The sequence below is a fragment of the Aspergillus chevalieri genome, chromosome 7 (assembly GCF_016861735.1).
Source record: "Aspergillus chevalieri M1 DNA, chromosome 7, nearly complete sequence".
Lineage (NCBI taxonomy): Eukaryota > Fungi > Ascomycota > Eurotiomycetes > Eurotiales > Aspergillaceae > Aspergillus > Aspergillus chevalieri.
The window spans coordinates 974,783-999,245 of record NC_057368.1 but is presented as its reverse complement, the minus strand read 5'-3'; the positions used below and the strand labels follow the sequence as shown (position 1 = coordinate 999,245).

Here is a 24,463-nt window from a genome sequence, read left to right as displayed (position 1 = left end):
ATCAACCGCCTGACGTTCAAGGGTGGCTAGTGCTGAAGTGAGAATCGCAGACTTCGTCCCACGAGTGGGTCTTGGCTTAAGCTCTGCTGCTGGAAGTGGGCTTCGGTTTTAGCCGGTGTTTCAGCCGCAGCCTTAGGATCCTTCAAGGAGTAAGCTGCTGGGCGCTCACTCAATGCCTTTCTCTGTTCGTCAGCATTCATGTGCAACATTTCAGTAACCATGAATGGTGGTAGGTATGGCGGCGATGTCAATTCAATTCGCCCTCCATTTGCAGGGTCAGCTGCGCGATAGATCTCTGCCAAGTCCTGATACAAGCCCAGGAAGCCACCAGCCCCACTGACGACATGCGAGAGTCTCATCCCAATGGCCACGGCGGAACAAGAGAATTCAGTTCATTGGATTGTAAAGACAGGGTCCCTCTGTGCTCCTTCGAGAGAGATGTCCCATGGCGCAAGCAGCCCGTTTCCAATTCCTGGGAAATTGAACACGCTTGATTCCCGGTCTGACGACGACGATCTGCCGGCAAAGGATCGAAGGGGAGCATCGCACGTGGCTTCAAGCAGATGTATACCAGAACCTAGTCTGGTCATGGAGCGAACATCAGTCTCGGTGTCAATATGCAGCCGGCCCGTCAACTGGGGGTAATAGTCTAGGAGCCTACTGATGGCCTTGTGTAATCTCTCAAGCGGAATCAGGCTGACGGAGGACGAGGATTCATAGATCCAGACAGCATTGACGGGTGTGGCGAAATGGCCGAGTTGATCAAAAGGCCCCAGCACGAACGGATCTTGGAGAGTAATTCGGTGTTGACTGTGGACCACATGGGTTGCAGTGATTGTAATTTTGGCCGTCGAGCCGGTCATTTTGTGCAGCTCAGTGGCGAAGGAAAGTTCCGACAAGAAAACCAAATCGTTTAGTATGCAAGAGGTGAGTATTTTGCTGAATACTTTTCCCAAGTAGGGACGATCTTGATATTTTTGCGATGTCGAATACGGCTAACATGTTATCTGTATTGAAGGCGGGCTAAGTATGACACCCCTGTAGCTGATCTGGGAGTAAGATTCTGTTAGTCAGGTTTTTCAGTTTCATGATCGAATCCGAGATGTTTTAATTATGTGATTGACTCATTGGTTCTATCCTAAATATTAGAATCCAGAGTCGGGACAATAAGGTGATGTGTTCATTACCCCAAATTCTTGATGACCACTTCTGTCGCCGAGGAAGGACTGACAGCTGAGCCAGGAGAACCCAGCTATAGGCCTGCCACTTTCAAAAGAGATCTAATTCTGTCAACACAACCTGCATGAAATCTTCGATGTCCTGGAGGAACTGAGTAGGCTGCTCCAGGGCATTGTTGTAGTGAGAAAGAATCATGAGGATGCTCTAACTAGGTCCAGAAAAGGTAGATATGTGTTCGAAGAAGCTATGACTGGGTTAAAAGCTTGACTACGGTTCCCAAACTAGTTCCAGAGCAGGATTTAGCTTAGCCTGATTGGTAAAAGGACCCAGTGGATAGATACAGTTACGTATGAGGATACCAATCATTTTCCATATTATACCCAAGCCAACGTGCCTCACTTTTGATCAAGACCTCTGGAGGCTTTACAACGGCATAACAGAAACCACTGAAGTGACCAGACCCACTCGTGTACAATTCGCATTTACCAGACCGTGGCCGTTTTTGGCAACTCCCCCGTTCGGATTTAGCGCCGGTATGTCGCGCACCCGATACGGTTCAGTGTACCCGATTAGGCTTAACCTAATACGCTATACTATGAGGGGAACTGCCGCCTGTCTCCGCCTTCACATCGCCGACTATATAAGACCGCTGGTGCGTCGCTTGACGACCACTTCTTCTCATTTCCTTTACTTCCCTCACCAACACCGCCTCCGGCTCCCCATCATGTGCACCGGATTAGACGGTTCCGGTTCCCACCATTTCCACCCATCGGAGATGACCGCACAACAACAAGGACCGCTCCGCCTCCATCTCACTATCAACATGCACCTATGAAACCGCCAGGCATCCATAAACGGCCTCCATCTTACGAACCACTGATATTACTGGATGACATGATATGATCCCGTGGCTATCGCGTTATGACCTGGAAGAACGCGACTCAAAGGAGTCCTGCTGGCCGGGCCATGATTGTGTCCAGCTAGGCGGCAGTGCTTCCTCCGAATCATCCAGCGTCGACAAGTTTTACCTCTGCAAAGCAGCCGGATCTGAACGCCAATGGCAAAAATGCCGCATTTTGGTCGCTCTTCCTGACAACGGGCCTGGGAATTCCTGTTGCATCACCCGGCCAAGGACTAGAATTGATCGGTCGTTTGGCGCGCTTTCCGATTGCCTCAAGTGGGAAACTGATACGCCTAATTGGTTACATTCAAGGTTCATCATGCTGAGATATTCTGTTGCAATCCTGCAATGTTCAGAGCTGTTCCTACTGCTAGTAGCCCGACCTGGATTGACTCTCAAGAGGCAATTATGTGTGCAGTAGATCCTGCATTGTTTAATTGTGTATCTCCACTGTTGGATTTTCCGCTTATTGATAGGGCTGTACCAAGGCGAACTTGTGATTATGGATGTAAATGACTGGGTCACTGTTTCTATTTTGCACCGATCAGCATGCGGGTGGACGGATTTTGTGGTCTGGGCTGTGTGCCATTGTGCCTGGTCTATTGCATGATGTTTGTGCTTTGGGCTATAAAATCCTATCTTCCATCTGAGATTACCAACCCTTCCCATACCATCATCGCTTCCCTTTTCATTTTCTACCTCTCTTTTTCGATTCTCTTAAAGTTCGTTTTAAACAATGAATATCAGTCTCGAGAAGATCAACTTCTGCTATCAACCTTCTCCACCTAAACCGCGCTCACATGCCTTTCCTACCTCTTGTTGGAAGCCGTACCAAGCCGCTTCAGCTCCAGCACGCCTTTCACCCGACTAATCTCATTTCATCTAAATCATGTACCCCCACGATGGCGAACATTTCCGCCCGGAATGGTACGTCAGGAACCTCCAAGCAGTCTCAAGACCTGAGGGTCTCCTCCAGTGGAGTACAACAGCAGTTCGCAATGAATTTGATATCGAGATTGATAAGACTTGTCCGGTAGAAAACAGCTCGATAGTGACTGAGAAGGGACCAGAGACGAACAACACCTCTGGCCACCAGAATGAGGACATCAAGGATGTATTTTCGAGTCAGAAAGCGCCCTCAACAGTTGGTATGCTCGATGGAAACACTTGCTGATGCGACTGCTCCTGCGTGAAGTCGTCCATTTTGATAGCCGATCCATATACACAAGTCCATGATCATCACTGTAATTTGTCTGAAGCTGTGTCGACTCTGCCACTGAATCTACGTGTCCAAAATTAGTAAGCTATGAGGCGTGACCACTGTAGGTCGATGGAGACCGCCAGTTATTCAAACTCGGAACTAGTTAGAACAGAGCAAGAGTATCCAGGTAGGCATAGTTCACCAGCAGCTTGTTACATTTTTCTAATACACGATAGGCCCTCCAGTGGCCACTAGTCTGGGCTTGCCTAAAGATCACGCTGAGGCTTTAGGAACTAGCCGCCAGAGCAGTGAAAGAATGACACCAGTATGTAGCAACTCTATACGTGCGGATCTCTCAGTCACCTTCAGTGGGCGTCGTAGATAGCACACTGAACGTTGATGAATCTCGAGCTGAAAATATTCAGTTTGAGGAAACGGCCGTCGAGGGATCTAAAGTCGAGGCCGCCCCAAACTATGGAGATGAGAATGCAATCGACAAGGTGAACATCAATGAAAGTCTCCGATACAGGAGCCTTGGGGTCGAAAATCAAAGTGCCGATACGAGTGAGAGAGATGAGAGGCCTGATGACAATAATGGGGAAGGTGCCGCTTCCGGTTTCAAGCAAACCCATCCTAATGTACCTTCGAAAATACCTGCAGGTCACTTTCTCTCTGTGTCGTCATCCACAGGCAAGACCTGGAAGGGCAAAACAATTCCCACCCGTCTCTGAGATCAGCAGGGAGAGCTTGTTTGGCCTCTTGAGATCCCTGAAAACTTACGCACAGAGGAATTCTATCTTGGAGACTTTGGTCTGGCAATGAAAGTTGATGCCCCTGTAACGCAAAAAGGCTATCCACCTATGGAATATTGCTCCCCGGATCGCCTTCATGGCAAACACCCAAGTTTTGCCTGTGACATGTGGAGTTACATGGTTATCTTTGGGGTGCTTTATCTCAACGGCTATTCACCTTTCTCTACTGTGGTCAAGGGTGGAGTGATAAGCGATATTATCGGATCTCTGGGTCCACTGCCTGAGCAGTGGAGAAGGGCCTTTACAGTCACCCCGGAGCCCTTGATTCTTGGTATGATCAGGGCAATCAGGGCAAAATGCCCGAACTAAATCGTGGCCTTGCGTCAACAATTGCATACTTTCGTCCAGACTCAGATCCAATTGAGCGAGAGCCTTGTGCGCTCCATTATGTTGAAGGTATTTACTTATTGTCCAGAGAAACGTCTGACTGCAACACAGCTTCTGCAGGATCCTTCATTTAGAGCTCCCATGGAAAGATATGGTTGTTGATGTTTATTCTCTGACTTCTGTGTTGCATTGTGGTTTCTTTTCATTTGCTCGTTTCTTTTCCCCTGGAGGGATTGCTGCTTTTGTGTCATGAATGTGGATGCAAGTTTTTATGTGATTTTTAGCTCCTTTCAGGCGCATCTAATTGCTATAGGAACTATTTGGCTTTCTGGCAGCCTTCATACACCCTTAGCGACCTTCATACACTCTTAGCGAAGCCTCTGGTGCCATGATGAGTTGAAAATGGCAGCGACTCAGAAATTCGCATTTCTATCGGTTGAAATGATTCAAAGGATTTACAGACCCAGCGATAAACAGAATTTCAAATGCACGTACAGATTAAACATAAGGCATTGGCATACGTGAGTCCCAATCAGTTGTAGTTATACGATTTAGCCGCTAGTTGTTGGAAAGGACCCAGAAGCAAAGTCAAACTAAAAAATATTGACCCTACCAACAACCAACGCAACTGACTGGATGATGTGTTTCTGAAACCAGACAAGACTTCGCCATGATATATATACCTACAAAAAGTAAACATCCCAACTAGGAGCTGAGCTGCCACAATTGTACAGAGTTGGGGCAGTGTTTGCTGTGACGTCAGTCAATCTATGCAATGGCTCCATTCAACCTGAGCGGGGTAAGAATATGAGCGTTCTGATTCGATGTCAAACTTTCAGCCTTGCATATCTTGAACAGCCTAGCTGAGAGAAAGCTGTCTTTTATCGATGCTCAGCCCATGGTTCAAAGGCCGAGTGGCTATGTTTTTCTGCAACTGGGCTTACATTGTCTGGGATGTTTTCAATGTATTTCTATATTAGTTAGCCAGTTGCTGTGCAGCACGTAGTGTTGGAGAGGTCAATTCACAGCCTTGGGCACTTAAAGTGTCAGCCTCACCTTCAGTGCTTATTCTTAAATAGACAAGCACTACCCAGATTTATGAGTGACCACGCCCTCACTCAAAAACATACAGAACCCACATCCTGCTTGAACAAATCTAGACTTCATTGTGGTATATCTTTCTACATCATATCTCCTTCGCAAAATGTCAGTTTCGTTTGGGTTCTCCGTTAGTGATTGCATAGGTATGGAGCCGAACCACTTCACATCACATTTTTCTAATCACTTTGTCAACATAGGGGGCCTGAAGTTCATAAAAGAGGTCGGAGAAGCCCTGGGGAACAGCTGTAAGGCAAAGGATGAATATAGTTCATTCATTTCAACCATTCAATGGGCGGAAGTCATGCTGCATCAGATTCAAGAGCTGCAATTGGAAAATATTAGCCAAGAATTAATCCAGAAATATAAGGCAATTGCTGTGAATATACAGCAGGCAGTGGATAATTTCAAGCAGGGAATTATGAAAAAGTTTGATGGCAGCCTTGCTGCTAATCCCGTGCAATTTGAAAAGAAACTGAAAACTGCCTTTTCCAAGATGGAATGGACATCCATCAAGAGTCTTGTGGAGGAATTCAAATCCAGTCTGATCCTTCAGTTTGTTCTTCAATTGACGCTTAGTCAACACATGACTATGTATGTCGGGATTTTATTATGTCTTATCATATAAGTTTCGAAGGCATGCTGAGTGTTGCTGTTTCACAGGAAAATTTTAGACAAGGATCGGTGTTCCCAAGCCCACAACATATGTTGCCAATTTTCCTATCAGCGAAACCAAGGTGCATTGCAGTCAGATTGGTATGTTTCACCAATATACTATCCAGGTTAGCGGTAAAAGTCTAACCTGGCTCTTGCAGTACATCTATATCTTCGCGTCCAGCCATTGAATGCGATAGCACATCACATTTTATCTCAACGGTCGAGGAAATCCCGAAGACATCAGATGTCTCTGAAGAAATCATGGCTGAGGAAAATACATTGTGCCTATCAAATAGATCTGATGGTAAGCTCAACCTGTCCACCATTTATTTTGAACAACAGGTTGAACTAGGTTTCAAACCAGGTAAAAATAATTCAACTACAGCAAACTTTACTTGCACATCACCATGTTTCAGTCATTATTTTGGGGCCGATTCAAGCTTGCCTGTTTTGCGACATCCTTCCACTAGCTCCGCTGATTTACAGGTTCAAGGAGATGCTCGCTTCACAGGCTTACCAATCAAAAGTCCAACTGATGGGTCTATCAGAATATACTCTAAGCCATCCTACCCTGATCATGGAGTGAAGCCGATTTTCGTTATACCAGGCCGAAAGGATAAAAGCCTGCCTCTAAAAGATCCCTGCGATGGCTCAATTAAATCGCTTGAAATGACAGCCAAATCCACGAAGCATTCAACATATAACAAGCCATACAGACGAAACTCTATTTTTGCTAGCCCGCAAGGAAAGAAGACTGTTATCAGAGACCCATCAAATATGGCAATTATTGACTTCGACTCGAGAAAACTATCATAAAGAAACAAAAGGGGGGGGGTGGAGGGAGACAAGGAAAAGAGTATTGGATTATCTCAAGGGCTGTCTGGTCCGGAAGCAGAGCTACATATATCTTCGCCCTCCCCCCCCTCGTCTGAATTGCATCCATCAACAACATATCAACAACATTTATACAGTCGCACCCCATGTGCAGCTACCGAAGGAAGTGACAAAGTTCTTGGAAGGGAATCATGATGAGGTTTGGGGCGAGGGGATTTTTCGGGTTCTTGGGGTACATGGATTGGGTGATTCGCATGGTGAGAATGGCTTTCCAAAGGGTGAGCCCACGGCTTGAAGTTGTTCATGTGAAAGGTAGGGGGCATACTTTGGGAAATGGGGATGTTTAGGGGTATATTATAACAGACGGGTGATTGGGAAAGTGTCACGGGCTCGGAATAGTAGATAATAACGAACTGATATTCCTATCTAAACTATTGTAGCCATCGACGAGAATATTGAATCTGAAGAGGAAAAGAAAAGAGGAAAACCTATTCACACGAAGAAGTCTTATACGGTTTTGTGTGGTCTCACTAAGCAGCTATTTGTCTTGATTGCTCTCGTGGCATCGTTTGCCTTGTCAATAGAGGCGCTGAGCTGAGCCGTCACAGAAAGAGGAAAGAGGAGGGGTGTGGAAGCTGAAGGGGAGAGTGCGGGTTGTGGGAGAACTGAGTTGAGATGTTGCAACCTCTGCGGCGTTGATTGTCCTCTTTATACTTGCTCTCAGTCCGTCAAGTTCACCATTCCACCTTTCCCATCAGCAGAAACAATGAGGCGAATTTCTCTTGTCCTGAAAATCTCATCTGCTGATGTGTCTATTTTCATCTACTGGTGACGCCTGGAGGCCGAGATCCGGTGCCCTGCGCCAATCGCATCTGGATGTTGCAGTTCCAAGCCTCGCATGTCATACACGCTGAAATGAAAAGGATGGGGTAATTTCGCTATTGGCTGGTAAACATGGCGAGGATACGTAAATGAATTGATCCTGGTGGGGTCGAAAGACGGCTGTGGAGGGGATATGCGCAACCCGGTTCACAGCCAGATCTGGTAACCAGATAACCAGAAAGTTGCCTTTCCCATGTAGAATCTTGGGAGCCTGGCTGAAGAAGCAATCATGAGATCTTGAGATAAGAGACAACAAGCAAGGCAGCTGAGCATCCAGAAGTCCTCAAGAGAAAGCCCAAATAGGATAGCATGGCTGGAAGCAACTCAAAAAGTCGCTGATCAGCTGGCAGACGCGTGAAGGGGCCCATAACTGCAATAGTAAGCAGCAGCACAGATCAAGGTGAAGTGGATAGCTCAATTTCCAATGAAGGGACAGTAACAAAGTCTCAATGTCTCAATTGTCCAGATGACCCGTCGGCCACCCCGAAGGGAGTGGACGGCGTCATACTGGAAAAGGACAAATCGTCGGGTAACGCGGCATCTTGGTAAGAGGGCAGTGCACCGGGCAAGGCAGACAGGAGAAGGGAAAAGGGAAGAGAAAGTGCGTGGTCCTTTGAAGGGGAGATGTCGGGCTTTTATAGATGCAATGGATGCGTTGAGGCGGCATGTGAGCGGCCCAAAAGCAGTGTGATGCGGCGCTATCCCTGATACAGTAGGCGCCATACCGCAAAGGGCAATGGTATTCCATCAACGGCAGGCGGTAGGGCTCGGCAGAAGCACGGTTCAATGGGAGCCGTTTCTGGCGCCCCGCTAACCGTCACAACAGATACTGAATTCTAAAGAGCACAAATTATTAAAAGATGACAATTTCATAAAAGAAAATGTACCAAAATTCTTTAATACAGGATAGCGATCTTGGGGCGGAATTCAGATGATCCACTAAACTATTCCATTCCAGTAGAATCTTCTTGTGCAACAAGAAGATTTCCCCAAAATGGAAAATTACCCAATTTCATCAAGCCTGTATATCTATTTGAGGACTACACGATAGGTGTGAATTGTGCCATCAATACAGGACGGAAGGGTGCTGCACATATTGTGGTGGAACCAATCGCCGAAGTCCAGCATCTGGCAACCTTGAATGTGAATTTTGTACGATGATGTAGACCGAATATTCTGTCCAAAGGAAATACCCTCCCTGGCCTTTCCACTCTTGTCGTATGTCGAGCAATGATGGATTGCCTCGCTAGCATAAGTCTGCTTTGATCTCTATGACTCTAGTGGCTTTCTTTCAGGTCTCATGTGAGACTAATGCAAAAGATAACTATCGACATTGTTGACACATTTGCTAAGACTCATGTCTGCTTATTGGTCAGTGTTCTGCCTAGGACTAATTGGCTTTAGGAGTGGAGCGCCATACTCACAATTGGAGGAAAAATGCGCATCAGTATTTACATGGAATAATTACTGTGAAGTTCTTCGCGTTCAATAAAATCATCGCTGCCGTCTTTTCAAAGTCTGACGTGGCACACTATTGCAGGAGGTATTGACAGCATTAACACCTGTTAGTTGGCCAAGGTTCTGCCTCAAGGCTTATACAGTTTGCAAAACCGTTAAAGTCTTCAAGCTTTTTGGTTTGGAACCCGTGGCCGTGGGAATACGCTCCCCTGATGCCAAGACGGGACTTGGTTAGCAGGACTCCTAAAACGGCCACCGAAGTAGCCCTTTTTGGCCGCCTGCTAACCATCACATCGTTAAATGGAGAAACAACTTAATTCAGCTCTAGTGAATGATAAAGACAGCATATACTACAAGCATTTGCATGCTTAAAACAAAATCAAAGCAATAACAACAGAAAGGAAATATAACAGAATCGTAAAGAACAAAAGAAAACACCATCTACCCATCCAGTATACTCCACGCTAATAAGACTTGAAGCACCCAAAAGGAACTCATACCCAAGCAATAAATCACTGACCCTCCAAGTCCTTCTTCTCAGACTCGCGATCGTCCCTCCACACAAAGAAGCAAAGCATAACCACAACCTTCAACGCCATAGCAAGCCACAAGCAAGCCACCATCTCCGTCTCCCTAGACAAGAAACCCGAAGTCATAGCTCCCACAAAAGACGCGATAAAGCCCGCAATCCTGCGGTTTCGCTTGGGGTTGTGCAACTCAAACAAGTGCGGGTCGGCAAGCATGTCAGCAAGCACAGTGGTCACAGAGAGCGTGGGGACTTCATTGTAGCCCAGAATACGAGAGGCGCTGATCTGCCCCGCTTGCGAGAAGGCGAGAAGAGCGATAGCGAGGACCTGGGTCCATTGGATTGGCGCGGTGTATTCTTCGGGTCTGGGGAGGACGACTTCCAATTCGACGAGAAGGGCGGCGACGAGCAGGGCCAGGGTTTGAAGGCCGAACATTAGGAGCATGGTAGTTCGGCGGAGGGGGTTGAGGGCGCGGGCGACGTAAGTGAAGAAGAGGTTGCTGATCATGTAGACGCTGAAGGCGATAAGGGCTTTGGCCCAGAGGTAGTCTGGGTAGGAGGGTTGGTTGGAGGCGCCTAATGCCATGAAGACGGTGTTTCCTGTCTGCATGCCAGTAAAAGTGCTCCAGGCGTTGTAGGACAGTGCATCTACCAGACCGGCGATGTAGCTGCAGATGATCAAGAGCAAGTAGGTCCGGTGAGGGTTGATCTCGGCCAGGAAGTATCGGGCTACGGGCCCGCGTTTGGGTTCAATGGTGACGGTCTCCTGGCTGGACAGTGAGCCAGTTCTGCTGTCTAGGTCTGTCCGTAGAGCTGGGTGGTCTTCGGGTCGTGGTTGATAGGTGTGGTTGCGGACGCCGTCCTCGTAAGCCAGACGGTGGACGTAGGGGGTGGTTCCGGGGTAGGAATAGTGGCCCTGCATCTTGAATGATAACTGAAGGTCACGTTCTGAGAAATGTGTGAATGTATAGGGATTTAGATTAAACTGCCTTTTGTTTGAAGTAATCTGATTTGAATCGATGTCTGATTTGGACCTCCAAGCAAACCTGTCGCGACATATATACCCTGAGACCACTCCCTGATCAACTACTTTCAATGGCAGTGACTCGATCAAGCTGATGAAACTGCCATACTCGTTGCATCGTCGTTGCCCTGTTGGCGTTGTCGTCGTCAATATTGACATAAGGTCATCCCATCTAAGATAATGCAGCCACAAAACAGCCACTTGATTAAGGTATCAGATCTCGTAGATTAAGCCTTTACCCCTGTTGGTTTGATCTATTTTCCGTTTTCTCGTCTCAGACTGCGCTGTGGCTGGTTGGCTGTCTTCGTCAGACTAGCGTTTAGAGTACGAAGTAGACATTATAGCTCTACGGTATGCACTCAGCATGATGATCGGAACCAAAACACACGTTTACCAGAATAGGGAAAGAGATCTAAGTGACAGCGGCTGTCATACACGAATGATGAAGCTATGACTCGCAGCACAGCCTGCACGTAGTCAGCGGATAATAATGCAAGCCATGCATCCGTATAGGGAGAATAGAACTGCATCTTACTGTATACAACGTCGAGTGGCTTGACTAGCAAGGGCTATGCATTAGCCCTATTCTTGACATACATTATGCATGGGTTCCCTGTATAAATAAGCGAATTCCCTGGGGAAATACGATAAGAAAAAAAGCAAAAAGAAACGACCACTTACTTCATCTTCGATTGTTGGTCAACGGTCAACCAACCTTGCCCATTCTCACCTATGTTGAGTCAGAGTGCACCCTCTCACTGGTGCTTAGCAATTATAAGATGGCCTACCAGAAAGAGACAGGCAATGTTGCATCTAAACGATGCTACTCAAGATACCCCAGCAAGTCAACCCATGCAGGATCTCGGTCAGTTATTGGTCACGTCGTATCCAGCCCAAGCCTTATTCCCCGTTGGCGTCAACCTCTCCAAATATAGCAAGACGTCAGATACCCTCATCAGAACAACCATGGTTGACATGCTTATGTTGTATCAATAGTTAGGTAAGTATCGGCCAAGTACCCCGTAAATCTTTATTTTCTTCCTGATCTGGGGTTGCGATTTGGCCGACGTCCAATCGAGCACATCATGTGACTTTGCCGGATGTTCATCACAACTTCATTTTTTTTCTTCTATTCTTTTATCGTATAAAATTGAGGATCTCTTCCTTGTTCCAGGTACACCTGGATATTTTTCGTGGTGCCGCTCACGAATACGAGCTCATGTGACTGCAATATGAAACAAGTCGATCTGTGTCAGACGTCAGATGTCAAATGCCCTCCCCTATTATCATCTTTAAAACTGGCGGTCTTATACGGTAACTCATGATTGAAGCAACCAGATTGTTCCTGTACTTTTGATTACTTGCCTTTATGCTTTTATGCAGGCTATGCCGGCCTTATCGCTTGCAGGGGTCAGCCACATTCTATAATTAGCACCGGGCTGCAGAAGACCTCTTACTCAAACAGGACATATCATCGAATAGAAGCATGATTTTGGATCGATTTAGTACTGCGGTGCAGCGAATCCGGAGGAGCTCGGTGTTGCGACGGAGGTCAACTAGGTATGGCATTATAGTTATACTACTGTTGGAGATAGATCTGACGGTTCGATACCCAGAAAATATTCTACCAGTCAGAAAGAGTCATTCTGGGAAGCCGTCCCAAGCAATATATTAATCCGGATTCTGGCGCAATGCGAATTGAGCGACATCTACGCCCTGAATCTGGTCTGTCGCGTGCTGCGCCGGCGCATCTATCAACATGAACCCGCCATTGCGCAGGAATATCTTTTCCGTCGATTACACCAGCATTATCCGGCATTTTTATCACCTGGTGAGAACCTAACATTCATATACAACCTATTTCCCCCACCGCCACCACATTATCCTGCCGCCGATGGCAGCTCAGAAGACAATCTCCCCGAGTATTCATTCTGCTACTTGACCGACTTAACTCGATGCTGGAAAACCTGCATCAGGCTATCATTCTACCTCGCCGAATCGGTAGTCCAACACCACCTCGGAACTGACGCCACACTCCGTGATGTATCGGAACAAGAAGCCATCTACAGCAAGGCCGTATGCCAGCTTCAAGACAAGCTACTGCAACCAATGTATGTGCAAATGCTTCTAACCATCCAATTCCCTATTGAATATCTAACAGGAACCAGAGCATATCTAATATTTTTCCTCGAATTTGACGCAACAACAACATCGTCTAATGAATCGCAACAATCGATCCTCCAGCAACCGCCGTTCACAGATACCCAGGTCCTCATCTCCACCCACCACTGCATGACCCTCCTCTGCAACTATCTCCGCCGCCTAATGGCGCCTGATATTCAATACCCCTCTACAGAACCCTGGCTCCGACTCCTCCTTACCACATCAACGCTGGAGCGAACACTCAATTTCTTCGCAGCCGCAGCAACATCAACAACATGCGAATACAACGAGAAAAAAGAAAAGCTCAACAGGTTATCTGACGCTACGTGGACACCCCGGATGGAATTCATCTGGCAAATGCGGAGCGACTGGGAACAAATATTATCGGCAACAAAAGAATCTATTTACGACCCCGAAACTAAGAACGAAGCCATTAGGGTTCTGAGCACAGCTGGCGTGGAGGATGTTTGGTTCGAGGCTGCGAGGAGGGAATTGGATCGCAGGGGTTTGATCCCACATGCTTGTGAGGAAGGGGTCCCGGTTCTCCACGAAGCGACTACCAGGCCAAGGTGCGAGTTCTGCGAATAGCTTATTTCCCTTTACCCGTCTGGTAGGGGTGATGTGTTTCCCCAGTTGGGCTATGGTTATGCATGTACTCGCACTCGCGACATCGCGCGCCTACTATGGGGAGGAATCAAGATACTCGTAGAGGCTGTTATATTCTATCTCCAGGATATGTACTCGAAGAAAGGAAACGTAGCAAATGGAGGAAGTCAACGAACATGAAACATAAGAAAGGACATCAGAAACCTTAAAAACATGCCAATTAAAATGCTAGATGTGGAATACGAAGCCAGCATATCCATTCGAGAAGTGAAAAGGGGCAAAGAAAAGGATACGCGAGACAGCAAGGGTGTATAACAATACATTATTATGTATGAAGTGGGCATTGTTATCCAGATATCAACACCCAGAGGAGGAAGAAAATCTGCATCAGTCAGCAACGAGTGTTATCACATTAACGGGTAGGGCTGCTTACCATCAATACACCAAACATCTGAGCAATCAGCCAGCGTTTACTAGACACCGAGTTCCAGTATTTCATTAATTCACGTTGCGCTCCTTGCACATTATCCACGACATCTTCAGTATTTGCGTCGATACGTTGAATCATTTCCGATTGTTCGCTGACCATCTGGGCTAGTTGGCCGAAGATACCGCCCAATTCGTTGATGGTTCGTTCAATCGCATCGATTGCTTCTCCTCGTGCTTGAATGTATGTGTTACTCGATTGCGCTTCCTCCATGACAAGGAGTTGCTGGTCGGACTGCATCGATGGGCGCCCGAGAGGTGATGGGTTGGAGGGCTCTAAAGTTAACAAGTCTGATTGGTTGCTCTGGAATCCCGGTGTGGGTGTGCGTCTTCCCGATGGATTATATAGAGGCGAATCGGAGCGCTGTGGGTCTAAGGCGGATTGCGATTTCGATGATACGGAGGAGACGAAGTTTTCCGTTCTGGATCGCGACGCTTGGATGTTCTTTGTCCGAACTTCGAGAACTTCCTTGAAGTTGGCTCCGACATCTGCGAGTTTCCCTTGGAGCATAACAACAACCTAGTCATGTTAGCAGGGTCTCATTCCTTCCTTGTCGGGTTACATACATTGTCGTTGTGCTCTCCCTCCTGGTCTGTTTTTGATCTGCCCGACTTGGGGTGTTGCGACAAAGTAAGCGCCTGCAATCCGGCAATGTGTTGATTCAGCGCTGCGAGGTCTTGCTTGATAACGTAGGTCAATTCGGAGATCTCAACGGGCCTATCATCGAAGAGCGTCTTCCGTTTGGCCACTGTTTCTAGTTAGAGGCGACTCTAGAGGACTTTCAAAGCAAGCTGCTCAACTCACGTTCAGCTAGTCTCTGCAACTTGGCCGTGGTTCCAGTAATACCCCGCCCAATCTCCGCGGCCCTTCTCGCAAACTCCGACCTCCTATTTCCATTGTTGGCGCCAAATCCATTCGCATGTTTTCGTTGTGCGTCCGACAGCAGTGCTTGGCGTTGGGATCCAACCTTGTTAGAGGCAAGACGTTTCTGTGCTTGCCCGAGGATGGCGTGGAATTCGCCCGTGCGGTCCTGAATTGACGGGCCGGCCATAATGCGCGGGTTCGTAATGAGATTAAGGTAAAATGTGGAAGGATCGTTAAACAAAGAGAAGCGCGCAACCGAGTAATGCGACGAAAGTGTAATTAATCGAGGTCAATTCGGTTGTCTCTGACGACTGATCGATAAGGAGAGAAGGCAACTGGAGACGTGTTCGTTTGTGAGGAATATAGAATCCGGAGAAGAAGGAACGAAACGAGTGAAGAGAAAGGTATCGTAGTAGAGAAGCACAGTCAAGAAAACATGGTATAGCCAGCTGCGTCTAGTCAACAGCGTTCACTAGGAAGAGAGTTGGAGGCAACGAAACGACGTTGTCGCGGGATTCGTAGGCTTCCTCAGCCCAGTCATGTGATTCATGCGCCACCGATGATGTCTTCAGCCACAATTTCCGGAGGCGCAGTTCAGGGGTCCGAATTCGATGTTTCATGATTGCCTGAAACAGACGTTGTCCTCCTCGCCGTTCTTTTGATATTCCCCGAGTCTCCCTTTTGTCCTTCGTTTACATATCACCACTACTCTGTATTTCACCAGCTTTATATCTGAATCGTCAATCGTTGCTGTTCTGCGCTGTTCAGTCGCCATTCGTTACTTCCCCGCGTCATCGCCCCTCAAAGTCATATCAGGCTGCCATATAACGACTCGCGCTTACATGCATACATACCACACGACATAACGACGTGTTTATATTCAAAACAGACTTCTGTGTACGAAGCGCCGCTCCGGGCGTCTATCACTTTCTACTTCTGAGCATCAACTCCATGTCATAAGCCTCGTTCACTGAGTGATCGACGGCTACTATCGTGATGGCTCCGACCACCTACGAGCCAGAGTTCCAGAAGCTGTGAGCGAGATATCTTGACTGTTGGCTTCGTGAATATTAGCGGACGAGTGCTGATTGTAGTTTTCTATCGATAGTGCCTCGCCCGCCTCCAACTCTCCAATTTCCGGAAGCGGAACGCCCGTTTCGTTTAGGGCCAACGTTAATCGGACCAAAACAAAACGATGGGTGGAAGCTAAGCAAGTTTCTTACGATGGAGATGACTGGGGAGACGATGATGAAGACGATTATGAAGAAGAGCCCCCTCCCGTGCCGCCGACGCACGTGTCGCAAAGGACTGGAAACATAGCCGGTTTGCCCAGGCCAGCTTTTCCTGCGATGGATCGCTCGAGGTCGATGGATCACGTTCTCATGGTGGATCCGGATGGAACGAGTGGAAGCCGTAGCCGTTCCGTGGAGGGCAGGCAGTTTGCTGGTCAGCCTCCAGACAGCAAACCAGCGCCTTTTGTTCGTCCGGCCGATATCTATAAACGACTGCGGGAGGATAGAGCAAGAGATGGTATGCCTGTTGCGACCCGTTCAAATACGGCGCCGATGGAATCTTTTCCGACGGTTGCTGCGCAGGGACAAGAAACAAAGGAAGCTTCAAATGTTGCTTCGAAGAAATCCCAAAATGTCCCGATCATTGGGCTCCCAGATGTCAAGCGGTTGTCTGGGCTTAATACGGACTTTTTGAGCGGGTCTGGAGACAAGAATAGTAATACACGGGATGCCCAGAGTGGAGAACCCCAACAACACCAGTTACAGCATAATCCGTCCCTTGGCTTCCGATCGGCTGTGAACCAAGCATTTGACGTTCCTGAAACGCCTAGCTCCGCCGACGACAGTGTGGCGCGGTCGAACAGTGCGAGTACATCGGCGATCAGTCCCATAATACCCAGCCGCGGTCTAAATGATGAAAAGACTCCTACGATTGTTGAAGAACCGGGTGAAATGACCCCGAAAGATACGACCGACCGAAACATTGTATTCAAACCTGGTCATCGTCGCGATTTGAGTGTTCCCAGTCCAGGTAATAGTCCTTCAAGGAAACCCAAGATCATGGACAACGACCGAATCCCACAGTCGGCGATGGCGCAGCTTTCTTATACGACGCCATCAGAATCGCTCGAAGACCAAACCTTACCATATTTGCGGCAGCCTAAAAGAACGTCTGTACAGCTACCCGCCACGTCTGGAAAAGATCTGCCGCCTCCGTTGCGCGTCAGCAGCAATCAGTCGAATGTACCTGCTGCCTCGGATAACCCCGACCCTCCTACCGTCATTGTTCCCTCTATAAGTGCCGACAACTCGCCACAAGACACAGAAAGTGATCGGTTGAGGAAAGAAATTATCCGTTCGCTAAGCCGTGAGAACACGCCGTCAGACGAACCGGAGCTAGGGTCTCGACCACAGACTCGTGGTGGGGACAGTCTCGTTCCGAGCGAGTACGAAAAATATTGGAACAACGAAGCGAATCGTAGTCCGCAAGAGAAGGCAGACCCTATGCCCGACTACAACTCTCCCAGTACAAACTCGCCAGGTGTTGCTCTCAACGACACTCCCGTTGGCCCGGCGCCTGCTCCATGGCAGGGCGAGTCCCAGCCAAAGTTGAAGAAGAAGTTCTCTTGGGAGTCTTCTGAAGAGGAGGAGGCTGAACCTGTAGCGGATACCCATGACCAGCCAATGCAGAATCCGCCAATTCCTGGACAGCTTCCACCAGAGCCCGATTCGCCCCCGATGATAACGCAGGAGCCTAACCGTCAGTCTATGACCGAAAAGCCCAAGTTGAGCATCATACCTCCATCTGCGGGGGATGAAAGCAGTATCATCTCCGGTCGATATCTCCCTGAAGTTGTTCCTCAGCCTACGGAGCCGGATGCCGCGCCGGAGAATGAGGCACCTCAGCCTCCTGTACCAGTGCCTGCAGCACCAAATGCCATGCCTCCTGTTCCTTCAACTGTTTTGGGATTCCGCGATATTCTCGGTATCAAGTCGTCTGACGAACGAGTGCGACAATTCGAACGGACTCGGGCTCAGTTCGCAGCAATCGACACTGGCTTAAACCACTGGATTCAAGTGACCATTCACGCCCACCCTGAACATTCAGATATTGTCGGACAGAACCTAAAACTGTCGGCTGGCGCACAAAAACAGCTGGGCAGAAAATTCCCCAAGCTACCATCACTGGGCAAACACCCCCATACCGAAGATGCCCCTGCAGGCGCTGGACATGCCCGACGGCCATCTGCTCCTCTTGGTGCTATGATGAACAAGCAGCAAGTGGAACAACGTGGGAAAGATCTGTTGCATACTGCTGGCGTTTTGGGTGGTCAAGCGGGTAAAGCCGCCAAGGGCTTCTTTAACCGGGGACGGAGCAAATTCAAGGGCAATGAAAAGGTAGATGCTTAATTTCTTTGGATTAATATGGATGAACCGGCCGTTGTCTCGGTTTATCGATTCTAATCATGTCTTTTTTCTTTTGTTCTACATTTTGGGCTGTGTATTTCATTTGATACCATGGACATAACGGGATGTCATTGTGAATATGACACGATTGATGCTTATGTTTCTTGTCTTTTGGTTTGCATTGCGCTCTTCTTTCTGGGTCATGTCATCTAATCAGTAATGCAATTGTATGCAGGGTTCTCAATCGATGCGTGCCACATTCTCCAGGATATCTGGCAGGATATCCGACATAAGTTTAGGCAGGTCTGGTGATAATGATAAACCCAACCGCCGACACACCCTGAACCTGGGAAACTTCACTTTCTCCCGGTCCAGGACTAGGGCGCATGAACGACAGGTGTCGGCGCCTATGCCTGGAAGTAAACTTGCGCTTACAGATCCGGTCCCGTCGATACGCCACACGGATATTGATGAAGGGTCCATTCAACGACCACGATCTCTGCCCCCGCAGATTATCTGGCCGAGTGATGGGAGTGGAACGTTGAATTTGTCGTTCCCGGATTATGCCTCGCAGATGAATACAGGGACTGGAACGCAGTACTCAACCAGCCGTCCACCAAGCAATTTCACTAACACTCGCATGCCCACCATCAGATGCGTCGACTGCGAATCCCAGTCCGGATCTCAATCCCAATCACACGGACCCCGCACTACAACACCGACACCATCCATTCGTGCCCTCGAGGATCCGAATCCAGATCGTCGAGAAACCAACGAATACCTCCAATCACCACACGAACCGCTAAAAAAACAATCAATCTCATCCATAGCAACCGAACCAGCCACTCGCCCCGCCCCCGCATCCACATCTGCATCTAAAATCTCACAGTCCTCTGAGATTGGCCAGCCGGGTTTTGGCCCCCAAGGCCAACACCAACAACAACACGAGGTTGCGGCTCCGGCTCCGGCTGCGGCTGCGGCTGCACCGACTGCAGTCCAACGTAATACGGAGTCAACTAGATCATCCACCGGCACGTTTCGGTTTTATGGACAGCTCAACCAAAACCAAAACCTGAATCAGACCCTGAATCAGGATCGCAAACAAGATCCGGGTGCAGGGGAGAATGACAGGACTGAAACCGACATGGCCGATCACAGGAATAAAGATAAGAGCTCGATGCGCAGAATGTATCAGCGCATAGTACAGAGTACTTCTGCAACTTTGACGGGCGAGAAGCAGAAGAAGGCATTGCGCAGGATTAGTGTAGGTGTCATCTTCGATCCCTCTCTCACTCTGATAGTGTGTTATGTTGTTGTGTGCTGGGTAATTGACTGATGCATATAGAGATTGGTAGGACATTTTCCAGCCGAGAAGGGATAAATTGCAACAGGCTCGTGAGAAGGAGAAGTTGCCGGCGCCTTCTCAACCTCACCATCACAACGATAACGATAGCGATAGCGATAGCGACGATACCAACAATACCTCTGACGATAACGATAACGACGACACAGACACTACGAAAGAAACCAACACCACCCAACTCCAACTTCAACCCGAAATCCAAGCCACCACCAACAAAACCCCCCAAGACACGCACCCGTACCATCCAAACGACTACTGGGACCGCATCCGCCAACACCATCAACAACACCAACTATCTCCTTCAATCTCCCACCAATCCCTCCCCCGCCATGTACCCAACATACACATACACATAACCAGAAAGCCATCACTACTGTCTTCTTCCTCGTTGACCGAGGCGGATTCGAGAGGCCGACTGGCGGATCAGTATCACGCGCAGGATCTACGGCTGAGGTCAAGGAGTCCGAGACTTGCGCCAGCTTCTAATGCCCCGTCTATTGCTAGCAGGAGCAGTAACGGAGGCAGAGATGAACATGAACATGACGAAAGCCAGCATCCGCATGAACCCGCAAACGAGAACCAAGATGTAAATGGAAGCGAGAATGACATCGACCCGCGCAGTACGACTAGCCCTGCTTCCCAACGCAGTACCTTCCACTCTATAAACCCCCGCACAAGCCACATGGGTGATCAGGAATTACCCTGGAAACTGCGCATCCCAGGCGACATCGACGAGGAACACGAACATGAGCATGAGCACGAACACACTCGTTCCCAGGGCCCCGCCCCTCCTACAACCACCGCCCTCACCACCGTCACTACTACCCCAGCCCCTCAAATTGCTACCACTCCAGCAATAACACCAAACAAAGATGAAACCAATGACAACGAAGCCGCGCACCAACAAAAAGCAATCCGCACCATAAACGAAGGCCAGTCACCCATCGAACTCCCGGCCCCGGGACAAAGCGGTGGGAAAGACGAGGAGAGTTCGGATGAGGAGGTTGTTATGTCGAGCACGGCGTATCCGGGGCAGGAGTGGAGGCCGGCTGGGTTTTCGGGGTGGGAGTATTGATTTCTTTTTACTATGCGATATATACGGTCATGAATTTTGTGGCCATGGCTATAGCTATGCTGGCTTAGTATATAGCTTTTATATGAATGATTACGATGATGATGGTGATTATGATATGAGATTATGATTGTACGTGCCATGTGTAGTAATAATACAACCCTCGATGAAAAGTAATCAACCCTCGAAAATATTCTGCCTCAACTCAACACCCATCTCCTTCGCCATCCCCTGCATCTGCGCCTCGATATCATCCTCCATGCCGCCTCCAAGTCTCAAAAACTGCCGTATCTTAGCAAACCAGAACCACACATCACTCCCGATCAAAACAACCCTAAACACCAAATGTCTCCCCCAGTTACTTATCTTCTCGCCAAAGGGTAAATCCGGAGATTCAGCGAGTGCGCGCGAAGCCCACAAACCAGTGATTTTAACGCGGTTAACAGGTGACCCCAGGAATTGGTTGTTCGCTTGTACGATGCGCAGATTGCGGCCTATGAAGATGAGTTGCTGCGGCCATTTAGTCTCGTCGCCCAGGATCTGGCGGACTGCTTTGCGGGCGGATTGTTGCATTTCGTAGTGTCTGGCCGCAAGTTCTGATTTACTTAGGCCCGTGAGATGCTGTTCTGTGGAGCGGTTTCCGCCGCGGTAGGGTGACATGAGCGTGACGGAAGCGAAAAGGTCTGCGTTCTGCACGCCCCAGCCCTTGACGATATCGCCGAGGGTTGCGTTGTCGAAGGTAAGTAAGGCTTTCCAGAACCGCGCGTATTGGTGTCGGAAGGCCGGGTCCATGTGGATGTAGAGGCCGTGGTCGATGAGGACGAGTTCAGGCTTACCGGAGGGTGTGCGGCGGATGAAGATGTTTCCTGGGTGAGGGTCGCAGTGGACCCAGCCCCAAAGGAACATTTGCGCGGAGAAGAGGTCGACCATTGTGGTCATTACTTGTTTTAGGGAGAGGCCGAGACCGCCATCGTTGTTTTGGCCGCGCCAGTGGTCGCGCGACGGTTTGATTTTGTCGGTTGCTTTTGATGTTGGATTGGCAGGGTTGTCTTTCGGCGGATCCATTGGGGTTCCTTGACAGCCTGGTGTTCCCTCGCGCCAGCCGCCGCGCCAGGGCCGGGTGATGGAGTCTTTGTCCCATAGCCGCACGCCTTCTATCCATTCTGCGGTCATGACGCGCTTTGAACTGAGATCACGGTGGACTTTGGGGATGTAGACACGGCCGCGGAGTCGGGGTTCGCTTGCGACCAGCTGTGCCATGCGTTCTGAGTTGCTAGCTTCGTTGTCAAAGTCGGTCTCTAGAGATAGGCGTTCGCTGATGTACGGCACGAGGCTGTAGAAGGGGATATCAAATGCGCGAGTGTAGACCCATGTCACGACTCTGTAAAAGTAAGCATCTCTGCCTACGCATACTGGAGGGACAAACGTACTTGAACGCCCAGAGATCCCACTCCAACTGACGAGCAATCTCCCGCTTCTGAATCTTGATAGCCACTTCCCTACCATCCGCCAATCTTGCCCAATGCACCTGAGCAACACTAGCACTGGCCCGTGCTCGACGCTCGAACACACCCTTATCCGGTTCTCCATCAAACGAAACCCCAAACACCTCCTCGGCCGACTTCCCAAAATCCTCCTTTATCACCGCCTCAACATCCTTCCACTCGTTCTGCGGGGCGTCGTCAAACATGCGCGAGAACATCTTCTGAAACTCTGCCGGCAGAATGGCTGATTGCATGGCTATCGCCTGTCCGATTTTCAGATAAAGACCCCCATTCCGCTGCAGTAAATCTGACAATCGTTCCGCGCTACGGGCATGGACGGCTGTGACGGAGCTGGCTAGCGGCGGATTCGGACGGAAATTGATCTTGTAGTCTAAAGCGACGAGTAGACCTAGTGCGAAGGTGCGGGTTGTGCGGGTGATGGACGAGGCGTAGAACTGGTTATCGATGATGTAGACCGTGCCGGTGGCTAGGGATAGATAAGCAAGGCGACGCAACCATTTTCGGGATCGTGTTGTATTTGTAGGAACTGGTTTGTCTAGTGAACTGGGCCACGGGGGTACGAAGCGCTGGAATTGGCGTGGATGGGGGTGGAAGTGTCGTCGTGGAAGCCGCAGTGAGGGGAGCACATAACGATTAGCCGGACGCAGCGGACGGAGGAGAGGCATGAGGACGGTGTAGCAGTTATTTGCAGTTTCTGAGCATAATGCACTGGTTAATAGAGTAGATTATGGAGCTGAGAAACTGTTAGATGGACGGTCATGGAATTGAAAGAAGGAATGAGTGAAGATGCAGCTCTGGCGTCATCATCCGGTATCGCAGCATGCATTATACAGAACAATATACAGGGTACACAGTACACAATGCCCAAACTAGAACCCATATGGCTCAAAATGATATTCCGCCTCTTTTTCTTCCAAATTCTGACAAGCAGCCGCATAATCGCGCATGTTTTGCGGAATGACCGTCTCCCACAGATGCCCGTCCTTGAGATACACCAACTGCTCGCGACAAACAGCCTCGTCTGCCATGGGCAGCAATTTCGGCAGATGCACAATCATCGCCCGTACGAAATTGCGCTTGAAGCAATTCCCAAAGCCCGCAAGTGTCTCCGGATCGGAGCAGATATGATTCCCCCCGAGAGCCGGGCCGCAGCGCACCTTGATGATGTTGGCCACGTCGTCGCCCAGCTGGATCATGGTTTCTTCCTGGCGAGGCACGTGTAGTCGCTTCAGGGCGTTGTGGACGGCTGGCACGAAGGTGTTGTTACGGGTCCAGAGGTCCCAATGAGGCACGGTGGGCTGGCATCCTCGGTCGCAGATCTCGCGCTGGAACTTATCGTACAGATCGCCCGGTCGGCCGGCGAGTGCGGTGATGACTTTGAAGCACGAGAGGCCAAATTTGGCGGATACAATTGGGAGGAGGAAGAGTATCGATAGAATGAGGAAAAACCGCATTTTGGCATGAATTGGTGGCTGTTGGATTGTGTGGAGGAGGAAAAGGAGAGAAAGTTGGGATAACCTCATTTCGTCCGCAAAGGGAAATCCAGATTCACCACGGTTACCTGCAGCCAAAATCCAAGACATGAAAAAGAAACTACAGTGAATGAAAGAAACTGGTATATATACTACTTCTCCCATTTTTCTCTTTCCTTCCTTTCTTTTTCTCTTTTTCCTGTTCTCAGCCATATACTACACTGTATATATTGTCAACTGATATCTTGCATGCTTTTTGCAGCAAGCCATCATTTTTGAGTACACCTGATAGTACTTTTTCTATCAGCATTTCTCTTTCTCCATGATCATCAGTACACACCTATCATTGCCTGGGTCGATGGTAGTCAATACGATGGACTCTCCGACTCTGACAACCACTATATACATCCTATAGCCAGCTTCCCCAGCGGCTTTGCTTCTATATATACATTGCGCGATTATGGCTACCAGGATTACTTGCCATGATATCGTCGTTGTGAGTCCAATCTCCCGAATTCTTGTTCAGAACTATACTGACCAGTGTGAAAGTCTAGTAGATACACCTCTCATTGTGCAATCTGTTGACAATACGGCGCTGAAAACATCTTTTCAC

The 24,463-nt window shown here is 48.9% G+C and overlaps 13 protein-coding genes across 13 annotated transcripts; 6 read left to right on the top strand and 7 right to left on the bottom strand.

Annotated features, from left to right (window-relative positions):
• Positions 1–26: 26 nt before the first annotated feature.
• ACHE_70321S (uncharacterized protein) lies at positions 27–359 on the bottom strand (the record flags this gene model as incomplete). Its single annotated transcript, XM_043282641.1, has 1 exon — positions 27–359. The coding sequence occupies one exon, from the start codon at positions 357–359 to the stop codon at positions 27–29; it is 333 nt and encodes a 110-aa protein (XP_043140000.1).
• A 33-nt stretch (positions 360–392) lies between these two features.
• On the bottom strand, positions 393–863 carry ACHE_70320S (uncharacterized protein; the record flags this gene model as incomplete). The annotated part of the gene is made up of 1 exon (XM_043282640.1): positions 393–863. One exon carries the CDS (start codon positions 861–863, stop codon positions 393–395), a length of 471 nt encoding a protein of 156 aa, XP_043139999.1.
• A 2,106-nt stretch (positions 864–2,969) lies between these two features.
• On the top strand, positions 2,970–3,254 carry ACHE_70319A (uncharacterized protein; the record flags this gene model as incomplete). The annotated part of the gene is made up of 1 exon (XM_043282639.1): positions 2,970–3,254. One exon carries the CDS (start codon positions 2,970–2,972, stop codon positions 3,252–3,254), a length of 285 nt encoding a protein of 94 aa, XP_043139998.1.
• Positions 3,255–3,597: 343 nt separating this feature from the next.
• On the top strand, positions 3,598–4,012 carry ACHE_70318A (uncharacterized protein; the record flags this gene model as incomplete). The annotated part of the gene is made up of 2 exons (XM_043282638.1): positions 3,598–3,606; positions 3,707–4,012. The coding sequence occupies 2 exons, from the start codon at positions 3,598–3,600 to the stop codon at positions 4,010–4,012; spliced, it is 315 nt and encodes a 104-aa protein (XP_043139997.1).
• Positions 4,013–5,624: 1,612 nt separating this feature from the next.
• ACHE_70317A (uncharacterized protein) lies at positions 5,625–6,991 on the top strand (the record flags this gene model as incomplete). Its single annotated transcript, XM_043282637.1, has 4 exons — positions 5,625–6,112; positions 6,182–6,274; positions 6,334–6,479; positions 6,540–6,991. 4 exons carry the CDS (start codon positions 5,625–5,627, stop codon positions 6,989–6,991), a joined length of 1,179 nt encoding a protein of 392 aa, XP_043139996.1.
• A 2,870-nt stretch (positions 6,992–9,861) lies between these two features.
• On the bottom strand, positions 9,862–10,797 carry ACHE_70316S (YoaK family protein; the record flags this gene model as incomplete). Its single annotated transcript, XM_043282636.1, has 1 exon — positions 9,862–10,797. One exon carries the CDS (start codon positions 10,795–10,797, stop codon positions 9,862–9,864), a length of 936 nt encoding a protein of 311 aa, XP_043139995.1.
• Positions 10,798–12,385: 1,588 nt separating this feature from the next.
• Positions 12,386–13,650, top strand: ACHE_70315A (uncharacterized protein; the record flags this gene model as incomplete). The annotated part of the gene is made up of 3 exons (XM_043282635.1): positions 12,386–12,459; positions 12,516–13,010; positions 13,068–13,650. 3 exons carry the CDS (start codon positions 12,386–12,388, stop codon positions 13,648–13,650), a joined length of 1,152 nt encoding a protein of 383 aa, XP_043139994.1.
• Positions 13,651–14,014: 364 nt separating this feature from the next.
• Positions 14,015–15,206, bottom strand: SED5 (t-SNARE syntaxin; the record flags this gene model as incomplete). Its single annotated transcript, XM_043282634.1, has 4 exons — positions 14,015–14,050; positions 14,102–14,674; positions 14,722–14,903; positions 14,960–15,206. 4 exons carry the CDS (start codon positions 15,204–15,206, stop codon positions 14,015–14,017), a joined length of 1,038 nt encoding a protein of 345 aa, XP_043139993.1.
• Positions 15,207–15,474: 268 nt separating this feature from the next.
• Positions 15,475–15,639, bottom strand: ACHE_70313S (uncharacterized protein; the record flags this gene model as incomplete). Its single annotated transcript, XM_043282633.1, has 1 exon — positions 15,475–15,639. The coding sequence occupies one exon, from the start codon at positions 15,637–15,639 to the stop codon at positions 15,475–15,477; it is 165 nt and encodes a 54-aa protein (XP_043139992.1).
• Positions 15,640–16,015: 376 nt separating this feature from the next.
• ACHE_70312A (uncharacterized protein) lies at positions 16,016–18,441 on the top strand (the record flags this gene model as incomplete). The annotated part of the gene is made up of 2 exons (XM_043282632.1): positions 16,016–16,053; positions 16,128–18,441. The coding sequence occupies 2 exons, from the start codon at positions 16,016–16,018 to the stop codon at positions 18,439–18,441; spliced, it is 2,352 nt and encodes a 783-aa protein (XP_043139991.1).
• A 244-nt stretch (positions 18,442–18,685) lies between these two features.
• On the top strand, positions 18,686–20,876 carry ACHE_70311A (uncharacterized protein; the record flags this gene model as incomplete). The annotated part of the gene is made up of 2 exons (XM_043282629.1): positions 18,686–19,702; positions 19,794–20,876. The coding sequence occupies 2 exons, from the start codon at positions 18,686–18,688 to the stop codon at positions 20,874–20,876; spliced, it is 2,100 nt and encodes a 699-aa protein (XP_043139990.1).
• Positions 20,877–21,050: 174 nt separating this feature from the next.
• ACHE_70310S (ABC1 kinase family protein) lies at positions 21,051–23,043 on the bottom strand (the record flags this gene model as incomplete). The annotated part of the gene is made up of 2 exons (XM_043282628.1): positions 21,051–22,254; positions 22,304–23,043. The coding sequence occupies 2 exons, from the start codon at positions 23,041–23,043 to the stop codon at positions 21,051–21,053; spliced, it is 1,944 nt and encodes a 647-aa protein (XP_043139989.1).
• A 204-nt stretch (positions 23,044–23,247) lies between these two features.
• Positions 23,248–23,832, bottom strand: ACHE_70309S (uncharacterized protein; the record flags this gene model as incomplete). Its single annotated transcript, XM_043282627.1, has 1 exon — positions 23,248–23,832. One exon carries the CDS (start codon positions 23,830–23,832, stop codon positions 23,248–23,250), a length of 585 nt encoding a protein of 194 aa, XP_043139988.1.
• Between the last annotated feature and the right edge of the window lie 631 nt (positions 23,833–24,463).